At 47.6% G+C, this 17,496-nt stretch overlaps 1 protein-coding gene across 1 annotated transcript in view; it reads right to left on the reverse strand.

Annotated features, from left to right (window-relative positions):
- Nucleotides 1-17,496, reverse strand: part of SNX29 (sorting nexin 29) — a 247,346-nt gene that overhangs the window by 220,088 nt on the left and 9,762 nt on the right. The window contains exons 2-3 of the mRNA XM_040973311.1: nucleotides 10,378-10,439; nucleotides 5,163-5,215 (exon numbers count right to left, since the gene is read on the reverse strand). Of these exons, the coding sequence (XP_040829245.1) occupies nucleotides 5,163-5,215; nucleotides 10,378-10,439 (115 nt within the window). The remainder of the gene's footprint in view (nucleotides 1-5,162; nucleotides 5,216-10,377; nucleotides 10,440-17,496) is intronic.

Genomic DNA, 17,496 nt, shown 5'->3' on the forward strand with positions numbered 1-17,496 from the left:
CCCAACAGCTAGGCCATAACAGGTTAGGCTAATGCAAGGAACAAGTACTCCATCTAGTCCTCCCATGTGACTCACAGGCACTCAGCCGCATCAGCCATCACTGCTGGGCATATTTCAAACTGATCCCTTCACTGTGTTACAGATTCATTTACATTTTTGAGAAAACCAAGCACAATCATAAAAACAATCTAGATTACCCTTAGTTATAAATCTTCACTTTTACTTAGAATTGCAATCAATTACATCCAGAAAAACTGGCCAGCTAGCCAGGAGCTGTATCCCAGAATTTAGACAGGATAATAGCCAGCCAGCGTTGCCTAAGCAAGAACATTATGTGGTAACCATTTCAGGAAATGGGCTATGCTGTACATTTACACTTTACAAATTAAGACCCAAGTACTTGAACCATAGTCTCCTGCCTCCCAGGGTGCACTGTACCCGGAAGCTGGGTCAGAAGCTGACTAGGGAATCAATCCAGCCACTCTAATTTGGAACATGGGCACTCCCTGCTGCACACTACCCACCTTGTTTTTGAACAAACAATCCCAATTCAAGAAATTTATCCTATAAACAATCAAAACAGGGGCACACATTTGACTTGGCAGTTAGGCTGGCCACATCTGAGTTCAATTCCAGCTGCAGCTTCTGCTTCCAGCTTCCTGCTAAGGCACATCCTGAAGAGGCAGCAGTAACAGCTCAGACAGGTGCAGGCTCATTAACAAGAAAATAGCAACTTACTGAGCTCTTGAAGGCCTCTCTGTTACCAAGTCATCCAGTAACATTTAGATGGGCACATCTAGTAACATCTGGATGGGCGCAGGGCTGCACCTCAGGCCTCTCTCTGCCCTAGTGCTAGCAGGTGCCAGCCTCCCACACTCCTTGCAGTGTCAGCACCAAAAAGCAACTCATCCACAGCTCTCAATGAGCTGACCATGCCTGCATCCAGACCACCACCTCTCCGTACTAAATAAGTGAGATGAAACTACATCACAGCCCAGAGATAAAGAGCCAAAAAAGATCTGTGAGAAACATGGCAACTCTCTAGAAGAAAATCACATTGGATCTTTGTCTCTCCATACAGACCACATGAACAAATTCCAGATGGAGCAAAGGTTTCACTGGTTAACAATAAAAAGCTTACAAGAAAACCACAAGCCCATATGCAAAAGCTAACATTGTGGGAGATCTTGACACACATAACCCAGAAATGGGTACGTATACAAGTACGTGGATGGGTAAAAAGACAACTGACCACAACAAAAAATGTCAGCATGTTATTGTTAGTATAAATGCCATTATGCACGCTCACAAAGACAATGGGCAAACAGACTTGAAAGCAACATTCACAGTGCAAAGCACAGAGGAGAAGCTATTCACTATTACAAACAAAGGGCTTTTAGAAAGCAACTTGGGAACAAACAGCCCAAAAAGAAAATAGGCAAGTAGTAGCCAGAAGTGTTGCTAAAAAGAGCAAAGCCAAACAGTAAACAACCATACGCTGCATGTTTTTAACAGTGCTGAATTTTTCTAGCAATCAAGGAAACACAAATTAGAGTGACAACCACCACTTCTTTTCTTTTCTTTTTAAGAGAACCAGGCCAGGACTGGGGGCAGGCCTGGCTGGACAGGCGGTAGCACCTGCCGGCGTTAAGTGTGGGCTGGATAATGGGGTCAGTCAGGCTGAGCTAGGCTGCAACATCCGTTAGCATGTAAGAGAGCTGAATGGCATGCAAGACAGACTGGACCAGTCTGCTGCACATATCATCAGGCACAAGAACCAGGGCTGGGGGCTGGCCTTGAAAGGGTTATTGGGTGTTGCTCCAGCGAGGCTGCAGTTCCTGCTGGTGTGTGAGGGCCACATTTAGGCTCTTACACATGACGGTCCACATGGGCATGCATCCTTCACAATCACACAAATATCATCAAAAATAATAATTTTTTTTACAAAATTTATTACAAAAAAAAGCAAAACAAAACAAATGCACTGCTGCCAGAGTATTTAGAAAATCAGAAGTTGCTCCTATGACCCAGCAACTCAACATCTAGAAATCTATACCAAAGAAACAAACACCTGAGGGAGCGGATGTTTGGCCTAGCAGCTAAGACATCACATCCCATATTGGAGAGCCCGAGTTCAGCCCTTAGTTCTGGCTCCTGACTTCCTGCCCATGTAGACCCTAGCAGGTACCAGCGACGGTTCAAGCAGTTGAGTTGGTGCTAGATACATAGGACACTTACTGAGTTTCTGGTCCCCAGTGAGGTTATTGAAGCCTTCTGGAGAGCTGTCTTGCCCTAAGCATGTCTTTCTCTCTCTTTATCTCTCTTTTTCTGTCTCCCCCTCTCCCCTTCCCTCATTCTCAAGTAAAACTTTTAAAAGGAAATAGAAGGGCCAGCATTGATGCGTAAGGTTAAGCCACCACCCGCAACTGAGGTATTATATATGTATGCTCTTTCAAGTTCTCTCTGTTCCACTTCTGATCCAATTTCCCAGTAATGTGCCTGAGAAAGCAGAGAAGACTGCCCAAGTACCTGAACCACGTTCATCCACTGGGGAGACCAGATGGAGTGCCAAGGTCCTGGCTTCCACCTGACTGAGCCTGCCTATTGAGGCCATTTGAGGAATAGGCCAGTGGATGGACAATCTCTCTCTCTCTCTCTCTCCCTCCCTCCTTCTCTCTCTCTCTCTCCACCTCTTTATATAACTCTGCTTTTCAAATAAAGAAATAAATCTTTTTAGTAAATCAATCTTAAAGAGGAAAAAAAAAAAAAGGAAGTAGACTCCTGAGTATTTCAGATGCATAGGAATGTCTGCTGCCTCACTGTGCAGCAAAGTAACGACAGGAGGCACAGCCGGCATCCCTGCGCAGGCAGCAGTGCCCTGGACATGTGCACCATGCCTCACAAGGCAGTTTGTTCCAAGAATTAGAACTGCAGCTTGGAAGGGCTTTGAGAAGGGAGCATCAAGAGCAAAAAGAAAGACACAGGACACTGATCCCTGCTTTTAGCCACTGTAAGACACTGGTGATAGATGCTGTTCATGAAGATAAATACACACCTTTGCTATCTGTAAATGATTATGAAAACACGGACAAATCATTTTTGATCTTTAACATAAGTAACCCACACAGAGGGAAAAGACATGAGGCAGGAAAAGAGAAATGCTTTCCTGCCCCCCAAAATAAGATGAAGAACTGGAAAAAATGCAAGCTTGCAGAAAGCAACCATTCACAAGGCAGTAGTTTTCAAGCCATTAAAGTGCAAAGGCTTGGGCACAGCACACCAGCTCCCTCTCCGTCAGCCCATGACGCCCAGCAAGCTTCCTGTGGACACAGCCTCCTTCCAAAAGGCAATTTCGGTCCCATCACTGTCTCTCACATACTTAGCTGCATCACACCATGTTTTGTGTCTATCATCTATGACATGACTTGGGGAGGAACATGGACGAACCTTTTCATAATTATGATAATCATCTGTGCCAAAGAAAAACTACAACCAGGTGATCCATCTCAGATTTCACTGGCATTAACAGTTATGAAACCAGAGTTCACAGTGCACAAAAATTCCACTGCAGGGCAATCTCTGGCCCAGCTGGGTACACAGATGTGGCCAAAATTGTAAAAATGGTTTGCACTGGCCAAAGTGGAAGGGAAAATAGCCTCAAAAACAGAGTTCAGATACTTGTCCCATGACAGCAGGGAAGGTTCTAGTCACTCTCCAGCCTCATCTCACAACACACAGCACATAGCACGCACACAACACACCCAGGACACACGGTTCACACAGCCCACAGCATACAAGGCACACAGCCCATGTCTCATAACACACAGCATGTAGCACGCACACAACAAACAGCATGCACACAGTTCACACAGCACATGACACACACTGGGCAGCACACACTACACAAACAGTGCATTCTTCCTCCTACTCCAGCATTCTTTCCCATGTCCCTGTGACGTCACAAATGTTATTCTCATCTTCTAGATGCTTCTAGGCACTGAAGATATGACACTATACAGGAGAGCAGGGCAGCCCTGCCTGAACAGAAGTCATGCTGCAGTGAGGAAACAAGTAAAAAAAAGGACAGCATACAAGGTGCTGGGTAGCAAGCACCATGAGAAAACCTAAGCCAAGATGAGAGGGATGGAGTGTAGTGTAGTTTTCCATCTGTGCCCATTTGAAAAGCCCCACAAAACTCTATGAATGCATCTCTAGATGCTTTACTCAGGGCAATTACAGTTTCAGAGAACAAGAGGACGAAAGAACAGCAAGGAATGACTGACTCTGTTGGCAGAATGGGGCTAGGAGGGCTTCCAGGGGGGTGTGCATGCTGAGCAAGCCTGCTACCATACCTCCTCCTCTGGCCACTCCAGGGACGGCAGATGATGGGTCAGCCCTGCCTGGCTTCGGCAAGCATTCCCAGCGAGCACTGGATCTCTGTGTGAATCCCACCTTTGCCAAAATGCACACTACTTCTACCCACTATAATAAAAAGCTCTTGCCTTTCCATGTCAGGAATGTCCCTGGCAACGTTTAGAACTTTCTTTCTGATTATAAAAGGAACACATTGCCAGAGTAAAAAATTAAAAATTAAAAACACAAGAAAGCATTAAGAGTCCCTATCTTCTTACCCGCTAAAACCACCTTTGCTCACATGTGACTGTGGCTTCCCCAGAATTCTGGTTTAACATAGCTGGGGTCATTCTTCATCTACATACTTTCACACATTATGGGTTTTTTTTTTAATAAATGCATCTTATCTACACAGATCGTTTTTTTAATTTCTACAGATGCACTCAGCTGCTTAGAACAAATTCTACACAGACATCATTCTACTCCATTCCACTGATGCAGTATCATTTACCAGCCAGTTCCCACTTCATGGCTGTTTACGCTTCTCATTTCTGATAATTATAAATTACCCCAAACCTGGGCATTCTGTTGATACTGTATTAGGGAGGAAAATCAATTCTTAAATTACCCTGAAAATACCATTACACGGGAAGGTCTTTCAGAATAGCTTCCTAGAAACAGCACTAGGGGAAGATCCTGTTGTGCACCAGTGGTCTCTGCACAGACCAGAAATGGACCCCGCACTGCTGGTACAGAGTGCAGCACTGTATCCCCACTTTCAGTCTGGATGGGAACGGGGTGTGAGGTACCTGCTGTCGGAGTCTGAGGCGATCTCCTTTCTCCCTCCAAAGCGGATCTGGCACTGCATAGAAAGAGAAGCCATTGAGGTCAGCTGTTGGCAAGGGACACTCAAAATGTCACACAACAATGTACCCAGGCCCTTGGATCAGGAGAAGGACACAGGACTAGAGACTCTGGGAGCCCTGTCAGGCTGTCCCTGTTCTGGTGTCAGCACAGGACTTGAGAAGGAAAGATGAACAGTTGGGTTGTCAGCTGGGAAAATCTACATCTAATAGCAGAGTAGCTGGGTTCAAGTCCCCTCTCTACACAGCTTCCTGCTAATGCAGACCCTGGAAGGCATCAATCAGGTGGTGGCTCAAGTGACTGAAGCCCTGCCACCCACATGGGAGACCTGAATCGGGTTCCTGGTTACTGATTCAACGTGACCCAGCCCAGGCCCTTGTAGGTATTCAGGGGAATGAACCAAGTGACAGGAACACGCTCCTCCTTCTCTGCCTCTTTGTCTCTGGAATCATGAACTAAAACACAATGTTAACAAAGACACCAGGCCTGGACACCAGTGCCTAAATCCTCACTTTGTACCCGCCAAGGTCCCATGTGGGCACTGGGTCATATTCTAGCTGCTCCACTTCCCATCCAGCTCCCTGCTTGTAAACTGGGAAAGCAGTTAAGGATGGCCCAAAGCTGTGGGACCTTTGTACCCACTTGGGAGACCCTGAAGGGGTTCCTGGCTCCTGGTTTCAGATCAGCTCAGCTCCAGCCATTATGGCCACTTGGGGAGTGAATCAACAGACAAAATATTTCCTCTCTGTATCTCCTTCTCTCTTTACATCTGCCTTTCCAATAAAAATAAATAAATCTTTCAAAAGGGAGGCTCAATGCGGTAGGTAGCCTAGCAGCTTAAGTCCTCACCTTGCACATATGGGTACTGATTCTAATTCCGGCAGCTCTGCTTCCCATCCAGCTTCCTGCCTGTGGCCTGGGAAAGCCAGAGGACAGACCAAAGTCTTGGGACCCTGAACCTGCATGGAAGATCCAGAAGTGGCTCCTGGTTCCCAACTTCTGATCAGCACAGCTCTGGCTATTGAGGCCACTTGGGGAATGAATCATCGAATGGAAGATCTTCCTCTCTGTCTCTCCTCCTCTCTGTATATCTGACTTTCCAATGAAAATAAAATAAAAATAAATCTTTTTTAAAAAAATGTAGGCACCCAGACATGAAAGGACCACTTAAAGGAAGCCCTTATCTCCCTCTGGGATGGAAGTGAGCCTTATGGGTAAATAGTGTTAACAGGACATCAAACACACACAGCCATCTGCAAGGTCTCCAGCAAGCTGCTCCTATCTGTCAGCGCCCGAGCATCTCCAATGCAGAGCTCTTTATAGGTGATAATTAAAACTTCCACAAATCAGGGACAATGGCTCCCTTCCAACAGTGTCCCAAGTGGCTACGACTGGCTGAAAAATGACAGAAACCAGGCCTCAAACAGACTACTTGGTGGTGCTGAACAAGCATTTACCCAGGTTAGGTAAAAATGAAACATACTGTTTTGGGTTTTTTTTTTAATTGGGGTAAAATAGGGAATATAAGACATCATACTAACCATTTTTCATGGCAGAATCCACTCCCCAGCATTGTGCAGCATTCTCCCCTAGCCAGTACCCTCTTTCCAGGGTACAGAATCTCTGAAATATTCCAGCACTCCCGGACAAGGACATTTGCAACTCACAGCTACCTCAATAAGTTTAGGTAAAATGGAATTAAAAGATAACCCGATTTGGTGGAAAACAAATTTTAAGACAGATTTATTTATTTATTTATTTATTTGAAAGCTAGGGAGACACACAGAAAAATCTTCTATCCCTTAATTCACTCCCAAAATGACCGCAATAGCAAGGACTGAGCAGATCGGACGTCAGGAGCCGAGAGCGTCTTCCTGTTTCCCACATTGTGCAGGGCCGAAGGAATTGGACCATCCCAAGTACCTTAGCAGGGAGCTGGCTGGAGAGTAGAGCAGCTGCAACTCAAACTGGTGCCTATATGGTACACTGGTGCCGCTGGCAACTGCCTTACCTGCTACACCACAAGACCAGTATCCCCATTAAAAAAAAAATGTTAATGTCTGCTTATTTATTTACTTACCTGAAAGGTACACACAGAGCTATTCCACCTGTTGATTCATTCCCTGAGTGACCGCATGCAATAGCCAGGGCTGATCCAGGACAAAACCAGGAGCCAGGAACTCCATCATTCTCCCTTGATGGCAAGGTCCCAAGCACTAGGGCCATCATTCAGTGCCTTCCCAGGTTCATTAACAGAAAGCTGGATTGTAAGTAAAACCAAGATTCCAACATGGAGTGTAGCACAGCAAGTGGCAGCTTAACCCCCTGTACCACAGCAGCCCCTTTGGGGCAAAAAAAAATCGAAGCCCCTATATACAAGATGCCTCTAAAATGTTCATTAATGAGCATATCATTAAAGAAACTATATATTGTCCAAAAATACCTTCCATCAAAATTAACTTACCTTGGGCTGGCACTGTGGCACGGTAGCTAAAACTGCCACCTGAAATGCCAGCATCCCATATGGATGTCAGCTTGAGACCCAGCTGTTCCACTTTCAGTCCAGCTCCCTACAAACAGTCCTGGGGAAGCAGCGCAGGATGACCCACATGCTAGGGCTCCTAAACCCACACAGGAGCCAGGGAAGAAGCTCCTGGCTCCTGGCTCCTGATCTGAACAGCTGCAGCTGATTGTGGCCACGTATAGAGTAAAACAGCAGCTGAAAGACCAATCTCTCTCTCTTTCTGCCTTTTTCTCTCTCTCTCTCTCTTACTCTGCCTTTAAAATACATAAGTCTATTTTTAAAAGTAACTTACTTAATTCCATTTTTCCTCAAACTGAACTGTCTTAACATAGAAAGTGATACATTTGTCAAAACTGACAAAATTGTATACTTCAAATGCTATATTTTCTATTTGTGAACTACACATGAATAAAACCAACTTGTAAAACACATATATAATACTTCAAATCTCCTGATGCTCTGGGCGTAAGCCTCATTTCCTTTGAAGACACACAGTTAAAGTGGGTCACCCCAGGCCTCATCTTGCTATGTCCCCCACGTCCAGGGAGGGAATAGTACCAAAAGCTCCAGCTTTCCCACCGACCAGGCACTGGCTGGGTCCTTCAACAAATGCAGTTCCCTCAGCAGTCTCTCAGGGATCAGCGCCACAGTTACAGGCAGGAAATGGGGAGACGCAGCATCCTAGCTGAGCTCCAAGCCTGTGTCCCTTCCACCACACCAGGATGCCTCCAGGCTTGGGCAGGTGCAAAACTTCAACATACAACACACACCCAAAGTAAAGTATTCCCTGCTTGTATTATAATTACACAGGAAGGCACTTCAAAAACCTTCTCAGAAAACAGAATGTAAGGTTAAGTTTGTTTTGGAGGCTGGCCCTGTGGCACAGCGGTTAAGTCACTACCTGTGACACCAGCATCCCTTATCAGAGCTCCAAGTCCTGGCTGTTCCCTGAGAATGTGCTTGGGAAACCAGTGGAATGGCCTCAGCACAATGGGCGCATGCTACCCAGTCAGAAGACCCACACAGAGCTCCAGGCTCCTTGGCTTTGGCCTGGCCCATCCTCAGCCATCACAGACTTTTGGAATCAACATCTGAAGATCTATCTCTGTCTCTGTAACTCTACAGTTTCAAACAAATTTCTTAAAGGGGGGGGCAGAATTATGATATAGTGGATGAGGTGGTTCTATGATCCCAGCATCCCATATGGATGCCAGTTCATGCCCCAGTTGCTCCACTTCCAATCCAGATCCCTGTTAATGACCTGGAAAAAGTATCAGCAGATGGTTCAAGTGTCTGAGCCCCTGATAGCTGTATGGGAACCCAGATAAAGCTTCTTGCTCCTGCCTTCAGCCTGATCTGGAGATGGCCTTTGTGATCATTTGGGAACAAACCAATCAGTGGAAGATCTCCTTTTGTGTCTCTCCCTCTCTCTCTCTCTCTCTCTCTCTCTCTCTCTCTCTCTCTGTAACTCTGCCTTCAAATAAATCTTTTTTTAAAAAAAAATTAGTACAGGGCCCAGCACAGTAGCCTAGTGGCTAAAGTCTTCACTTCGCACATGCTGGGATCCCATATGGGTGCCAGTTTTAATCCCAGTGGCTCTACTTCCCATCCAGCTCTCTTCTTGTGGCCTGAGAAAGCAGTAGACCTGGGACCCTGCACCCACATGGGAGACCCCAAAACAGGCTCCTGGATCCTGGCTTCAGGTCAGCTCAGCTCTGGCCGTTGTGGCCACTTGGGGAGTGAACCAGCAGACGGAAGATCTTCCCCTCTCTCTCCTCTCTGTATATCTGACTTTCCAATAAAAATAAATCAATCTTTTAAAAATTAGTACAAAATTTGAGAGTCATGAATAAATTTTTATAACATACATTGTCCAGGAGGTTTTGGAAGATCCCTCACACATATAATTGTCCCATTGTCCCTTCATAAAATGAGCTCCTCCTGGTTTGGACCTTCATTCTGTCATTTCCTAAGCATGACACCTTGAGGAAATACCTGGATCTCTCAAAGCCTCAGTTCTCCATCTATCAAAAGAAAATAAATTCAAGAATGATCTCCCAGGGTGTCTAGAAGCATGGCATGGAAAGCACTGGGCAGAGAACCTGGCAAGCAGAGGATGAACATGACAGCTGACAGCCACATGAGGCTGGCACATCAGGCAAGCCAGCCAACTCCAGCCTCGCCCCCATGTTCAATTTCAAGCCCCACCAGAAGCATCAGAAACAGCATGAGCTAATCACAACACAGACTTCTCAGGGATCCACACAGCTGCTGGCGGCAGGGGACCCTGGGCAGGTCCCCGCTTCCCGTCTGGCTCTTGTGCTCACACAGCCCTAACTACAAGCCACCACCTCTGCAGCCCTCAGACACAACGGCGGGAATGAGACTGAAACCTGTGTCAGTGCCTTCCTCCGAGGGCCCTCATGCAGGATGGAGTCCTCGGAGGGCTGTGGGAAGGGAAGACAGGAACCACAGCCCCTTGCACACACTCCCATCCTCCTCTCTGCTCTACCACCTGCGGGGCAGAACCATGAGCACTAGTGCATCCAGATACAAGGCAGGAGTACGTATGTGTTCGGACTTGTCAGCTGATGCTAGAATTCCACCCCGAGCCCACAGGTGTGCTTGCCTCTCACCTGTTTCACGGCATCCAGCAGTCGCTCCAGCAGAAATTGCCTTCTGTCATTGTTCTGCGATCCTAAAAATGCAATGAGGTTTCATTAGTTCTCTGTCTCACGTGAGCTTTCTGTGAAGACTTTATTTTTCAGACATAATGATACATGGCTGGCTCCGGCTAGGATTACCTTTTTGCTTACTGATTTCTCAGAAAATTCACAACAGGAATAGATACTGATCATGTAAAGCATCACAGCTGCCCCTCACTGCATCACGGGAAAACAACTCATTGTCCCCCTATCTGAAGAATGTGTCCAAGTGGCCCACGGGTTTCTCAGCCTTGACAGTGTACAAAGTTAGCAGCATCTATGTTCTCTACCCACTAGGTGCCACTAGCACCCAGTGTGACCAGAATGTCTCCAAATATTGCCAAATATTCCCTGGGAAAGAATGATCCATGGTGGGTAACCAAGTTTCCTAGTATGTCATACACCATGGTTACCTGAGCCCACCATACTCTCCAGCATCCCTTTCCCAGGCCATTTCCAGCACCAACCGCTTAGAAAACCCACTCAGCCATGTTCTCAGCCTTAGCTGACCTCACAAAACTTTACGAAGGCCAGTGAAAGTAAGCAGAAAGTCACGCCTTTTTTATGTGAAGGGGGATCATTCCTTCCCCCATCCTGCGTCCCCCAGCCACTTTCTGCCACTGCCACCTTGTACCTGAGGGACAGGCCAGGCCAGGAGAAGCACCAAGAGTGCAGCTCTGATATCACAGAGTCACAAAGCCAGTGCTAGAAACAGTGTAACTCCCACAGAACAAGTCAACCCACTTGTCCCAACCCCTAGATGGCGGGCTGTTTCTCAGAACCGGGAGCATTCCACACGGAACACATGACAAGTAGCACAAAAGCACTTCACAAACCAGGCAGGCACAGCTACAGCTGGGGCTCCACAGGAGCGGTGGATTGAGACATACCCGACATGAGACAGTCATTTCAAGGCTACCCAAGTGCAGAGTTATAAGAGCAGATACTCGGGGTGGACAATGAGGTTCAACAGATTAAACCATCACTTGGGACACCTGCATTTTTTTTTTTAAGTTTTATATATTTATTTGAAAGGTAGAGCTACAGAAAGAAGCACAGACAGAGATCTTCCATCCACTGGTATACATACACACACCACAAATGGCAGCAATGGCCCAGTCTGGGCCAGACTGGAGCCAGGAGTCAGGAGCTTCATCAGAATGTCTCACGTGGGTGGCAGGGGCCCAAGTATTTGGGGCTTTACCCACCACACCACAACGCCAGCCTTAGCTCTGTCCTAATCTGAATTTGTGCTGATGTTAATATCCCATCCCTAGAAAGCCAAGCCGGCCACCATATCAAGTCTCATGCTTGAGGTCTTGCAGGTGTCAGCCCTGAGGATCATCTCACCCCCTCTGCAGCTGCAGGTGACAAGCACCTGTGGCCACAGGCATCCTGAATAGGGATTAACGGGTAGGGGTGGCATAGCACGCAGGGAGCACAGGTGACCGTAGAATGGCAGGAGGTGCCCAGGGAGGCCTCTGGTGCTGACGATAGGGGTGGGAGAAGCACTGAGCTGAATATCATAAGGTCGGACTTCTCATCCCGCTCTGGCCACTTGCCAGCCATGTGACAGTGAGGCTCACTTCCTTTCTCAGGCATTGTTTTCTGCATGAGATCATGCCCTCTTAGGTCTGCAGTCTGCAAACGCGAGGACTCTGGACAGGCCAGTCAAGGTTCTCTTCCCTCCCAGAGAGACAAAGTAGAGAAAATGGCACCCACGTCAGGTTGTACATGAATCCTCCAACTTCAAGCTCCACATGACAGGAGCAAGGGGCAGAAGCTGGTTACTGAGACCATCCAGGCCTGCTAAGGTCTTGGCCACACCTTCAGGTGGGTGGCACAAGCATCGCCCACACACTTCCTAAGAGTGGGTTAAGAGACCATCGATGGGGAACATCTTACCTGTAGGTTCCTGCCCAACAAGGAGGGATCAGGGAAAGTTTAAATCCCCCAAGACCCTTCCTCAAACCTTGGGTGTCTCTCCTGCTCTCCTTCTGAGAGGCGCCCCCTCCTGGCTTTCTCCCAGGAGGTGCTTTCCTCTTCCCATTTCTTTCCCAGCTCACCTGGTGCCTTCACAAACTTTTCTGTTTGCAACCAGTCTCCAGCTTTTTTTTATTTCTATAATAAGCTGAGGAACAATCCCTCGGGGCTTTTCTGGTATCTTACTAAACCCCAAGTACAAGCTAAGCCAGGAAGTACCTGACTCAGTTCAATTCTTGCAAAGAGGGAGGAGCTTCATTCCACGGGGAGAACTGAGGCTTTTACTGAAGATTAGATCCAAGGGAAGTGATCAGCTCAAATTCCTCTGCTTCCTGGCTCTGTCCCCTCAGCCTCTGCAGCCAGTGGACTCCTGGAACACTCAGCACGGCCAAGAACCATTGCTTGATGACAATGCAGCCACCAAACCCCACAGCCTTCCCACTCCCCGCTCTCTCCAGGAGCAGTCCCAGCCCACAGCAGAAACCAATGAACCAAAGCAGGATTCTTTTTTTCAAGTTCTCCTTAGCTCACCATCAAAGGAAACTAGAAGATAAGAAGATGCCCCAGGGGATGCCTTTAGGGATCCCCAAACCTGAGAAAAGCAGTCATTCCCTGCTTCCTAACTCAGAAACTACCTGGGGGTGGGGGGTGGGGAGCAGGGAAAGGAAGAAGTGTTTTTCTCTCAGTCTGTTGCTCTGCCTTTCAAGTAGATAAAAATAAATGATTAGGGACCGGCATGATAGGGTAGCAGCTAAAGTCCTCACCTTGAGTGCTCCTGGATCCCATATGGGCGCGGGTTCTAATTTCAGTGGCACTGTTTCCCATCCAGCTCCCTGCTTGTGGCCTGGGAAAGCAATAGAGGACGACCCAAAGCCCTGGGACCCTGCACCCACGTGGAGACCCAGAAGAGGCTCCTGGCTCCTGGCTTCAGACTGGCTCAGCTCCAGTTGTTGCACCACTTGAGGAGTGAACCAGCGGATGGAAGATCCTCCTCCCTGTCTCTCCTCCTCTCTGTTTATCTGACTTTCCAATAAAAACAAATAAACATTTTTAAAATACATAAATAAATGATTAACAAGAAAAGAAAAAACAAGGTCCATTGCCCAGAGGATAGATTCCTTGTACAGAAGGAAACCGCCCTGGAGATTCAGTAAAGCCATCTCATTGCTTCTCCATGCAGAGCAAAGACAAAGTCAGGCCAGGCATCTCCTGGGGCTGCATCTGCTATGAGAGCCTCGCAGTGCATTAAGCACACATGAAGAAAAAACAGAAAAAGAAGGTGACAGTCCCCACGTGCCTACTGCATGCCAGGATGTCTGCCTGCCCAAGGTCACGAAGCAAAGCAGGTGCTGCACTGAGACATCTGCTACAAGTGCACCCCATGCCACACCGCACCACAGGGCCACGCCACCCCACACCGCGTGGCTGGGAAGGACTGTGTTGGCAAATCCTCAGAAGCAGAACACACATTGCTGACTGCCTGGGGCACAGGTAAATGGAGCACACATGCTCAGTACGTCTGGAACTCCCTCTGGGACTGGACAGAGGTAGTGGTTATACGACACTAGTGGTGGACTACCTGCCACTGAACTGTCATTTTACGTCAGTGACTGATTCGATGCTATGGATTTTCATTTCATTATAAGAAAGATATCATCAGGTGAATTCTGGTCCAGGGAACACTCCAAGACAAACAAACAGGGACAGTCATATCCCCGACAAGGGAAGGCTGAGACAGCTCCAGAGGGCACCAAGAGGCACTTTTCATCCCAGGAAAACTGCCCCTGCTCACGTCTCTTCCACATTTCTCATGAGACTGCGGGAAGTGTGTCTTTGTGATCTTAAGAGGTCCTCAATACCTACAGTGGTTCAGACCTTACCAGGAGATGACACACAGCATCAGACAAGCAGGGTCCACGGAACCCTTCCCAGAAGTGTGTGTGCAGACAAGTGATGCTTGGTAATGGCAGTTTCTCCATCCAGGGGACACTCAACAATATCTACAGGAGCTTCTGGTCACCACATGTGGCAGGGTGTCTACCAGTAGAGAGACTAGACGCTATACTCTAAAAACTCCTGCAATACACTGAGTGCCACCCACCCACACCAAAGCAAAAGCTGCCTTGGTCACAGTGTCAATTGTGCCTTGGGGGAGAAGCCCTGCCCTAAAGGAGGTCTGACTGTTCCATTTCATGGATGGTGAAACCAAGGCTCTGATATACTATGCAGTTGATGCCCATTGGGCTCTGAATCTCAGGAGCTCGCTCCAGCAACTGCCCTCTTCACCCCCTCCCACATCATTAATTTTTCCTTCTCATCTCTACAGTCTTGACAGCATGCATGGATGTCACATCTTCCCCAAACATAACAAAAACCACGTCTTGCTCCCTCACGCCCCTCCAGCTTGGACCACCCTACCTCTGCAGTCCTATCCAGTGTCTCTTCCTTTGTAAGAACCGCCAGGCCCTGTGGTGGGCCCCCTTCCCCACCCCACCCCACTCCACTTATGTCCATGACCAGGCCCTTGTGCCCCATCTCCTTCACCCTTAACTGAATTATCTACACAGTGGCCAGGACATCTGGAAACACTGATAAATATCCCATAAAGGAGTTACTGCTACTACAGGACACACAATGCTATGATGTGATTCAGCCAACATGCTTGCAAAACTGCGATTAACCCAGCGTGTCCATCAAGCAGCAGTGGGTTGTGTCAAGAGGTTTGCATTTGTTTTTCACTGCCACATACCCTAGAACAGGGGTCAGCAAAGTTTGAAGAGAGAAAGAAAGCCAGTATTAGAGGCTTCATAGATCAAGGCATTCAGAACCTGGCCCCTTCGACGGGAAAGCAGCCATAGGCAATACACTAAAAACAGAACTGGGACTGGATTTACCAGACCCCTACCCTTGCAGGAGTGGAGGCAGAGGGCAGTCAAAAATTAAAACAGCAGGGCCAGAGAGTAAATCCCTGCCTTACACATGACAGAACTCCACATGGGCTTCAGTTCATTTCCTGGCTGCTCTACTTCTCATCCAGCTTGTGGCCTGGGAGAGCAGTGAAAGTTGGGCCAAAGCCTTGGGACCCTGCACCTCCGTGGGAGACCCAGAGGAAGTTCCTGGCTGCCAGCTTTGGATCAGCTCAGTTCCAGCCATGGTAGCCTCTTGGAGAGTGAGCCAGAAGACGAACGATCTTTGTCGCTGTATCTCCTTCTCTCTGTAAATCTGTTTTCCCAATAAAAATTAAAAAAATTTTTTTAAAAACCTAAACAACAACAACAAAAAAAAAAAAACTAAAACAGTAGTGTCTGTATTTACATAGCCATCCTGCAGCTGGACAGCTACAAGTCCAAGTTCTTAGCAGACTGCAGCCGAGGCCCACTTCCTGACCACAGTCCCATCTTCCCTCTCCCCCTAACCATGTCTCCACTCACACAGCCTTGCAGAGGACAGATGCATTCACCTGGTGTCACTAATGCACTTGCAGGCATAAGAGGTGCTTGGTGTTACTGGTCCGTGATGAGTCTAGTGTTGCTGACACTGTTCACTCATGCCTGCCCCACCGGCAAGAAGCAGGGGAGAAGGAGGAAGGGGCAGAAATGGATGCCCAATGTATATCAGGGACACGCGTGCAGGATCAGACTCTCCAGTTCCTTTTGAGGTGGAGGAGAATGGAAACTAACGAGGTCGGCAGGGCAGGTGGGAATCATGGGAGCTGGGCCGGGGCCCTGCAGATGCAGCTGGAGCAGAGGACCTCATGCAGTACCAGCAACTGCTCCATCATTTAGTGTTTCGGAGAAGGTTGAAAATCCAAATTTTCATACTTAGTATTTGGCATCTATTTATATTCACTCCAGAGCAGCTCTCCAGGGAAAGCTCTACATGCAAACACCATACACATGAGAGCTAAATCGGCCACCAATCCACCATTATGAGACCAACATTTGGCCTTCATCATTTACCTACAAGATAGGCACTGGCAGCCCCTTGTAACAAATCATGGAAATGAGGCTTTGAGCCATTCAGCAATTTGCCCAAGGAACGGCTGAGATGTGACAACCGCAACATTCCACAGCTCATCCTTCCAGCCTCCACAACACCAAATTAACTCACTGAACGGCTCATCTTTTGGACTAAGAAAGGCTCCCTCTGCAAAGTGCCACCAAGGAAAACACCTGCTGATGGGTGAGTCCTCCAAAGCAGCTAAACTGCTCTCTACAGGGGCTAGGAGGGTGGGAGTAAACCAGCACATGAGCCAGAAGGAGACAGCATGCAAGCTGCCTTGCAGAGGATGCTTTACTGAAGGAGCACAGCAATGGTAGAATCCAGACTCCAGCTGGACTCACTTCTGAGCAGACAGCCCAGAACAGACCGGGACGCAGAAGCTGTTGGGGGCAAGGACGGGGTACAATGGGCTTGTGGCTTTGTCTGCTCATTCTTCCCCAAAGCTAGGGAGCTGCACAGCTAAGGGACCCAACTAGGCTACAAGGAAAGGACAGACATCCAGCACCACCCATGGGAAGAGGCAGGCTCTGCTGCAGACAGATGTGCTCTGGGATATCTCAGAGCAAAGACCAAGTTCACAGCAGATTCATAAATGAGGCAAGAATGGGGGCCCCACAACTGACTCCAGAGCAGAGGCCAGCAAATGTTTTCTGTAGAGTAAACCAGTTAAGTGTTTTATGCTTCGCAGGCCGTTTGGTTTTGGTCACAGTTACTCAGTTCTGTCACTGTGCTGTGAAAGCTGCCAGACAACAATAAATGGATGGCTGGCCACATTCCAATACAACTTTATTTACAAAACAAGTAGCTAATTCCTGCTACAAAAAAAACAAAACAAACAGAAAACTAAAATCGCAATGTGCAAATTTCTTGAAGAAAAAGAGTATCTTCCCTCAGGATTGGAGAAATGCAAATTGCATATTAATAACCATCACATGACACCAGTATGCAACTACTAAAGTAATCAAGAAACATTTAGTACTAAATTTCCAACTGCTGGTACAGTAAGTGCTGAAAAGCGAAAGCTACAGGATGTAAGATACTCTTCCGACACCTTGGAAGTTAAGC

This window comes from Ochotona curzoniae, unplaced genomic scaffold (genome assembly GCF_017591425.1).
Source record: "Ochotona curzoniae isolate NIBS_2020 unplaced genomic scaffold, NIBS_Ocur_1.0 contig_2321, whole genome shotgun sequence".
Classification (NCBI taxonomy): Eukaryota; Metazoa; Chordata; class Mammalia; order Lagomorpha; family Ochotonidae; genus Ochotona; species Ochotona curzoniae.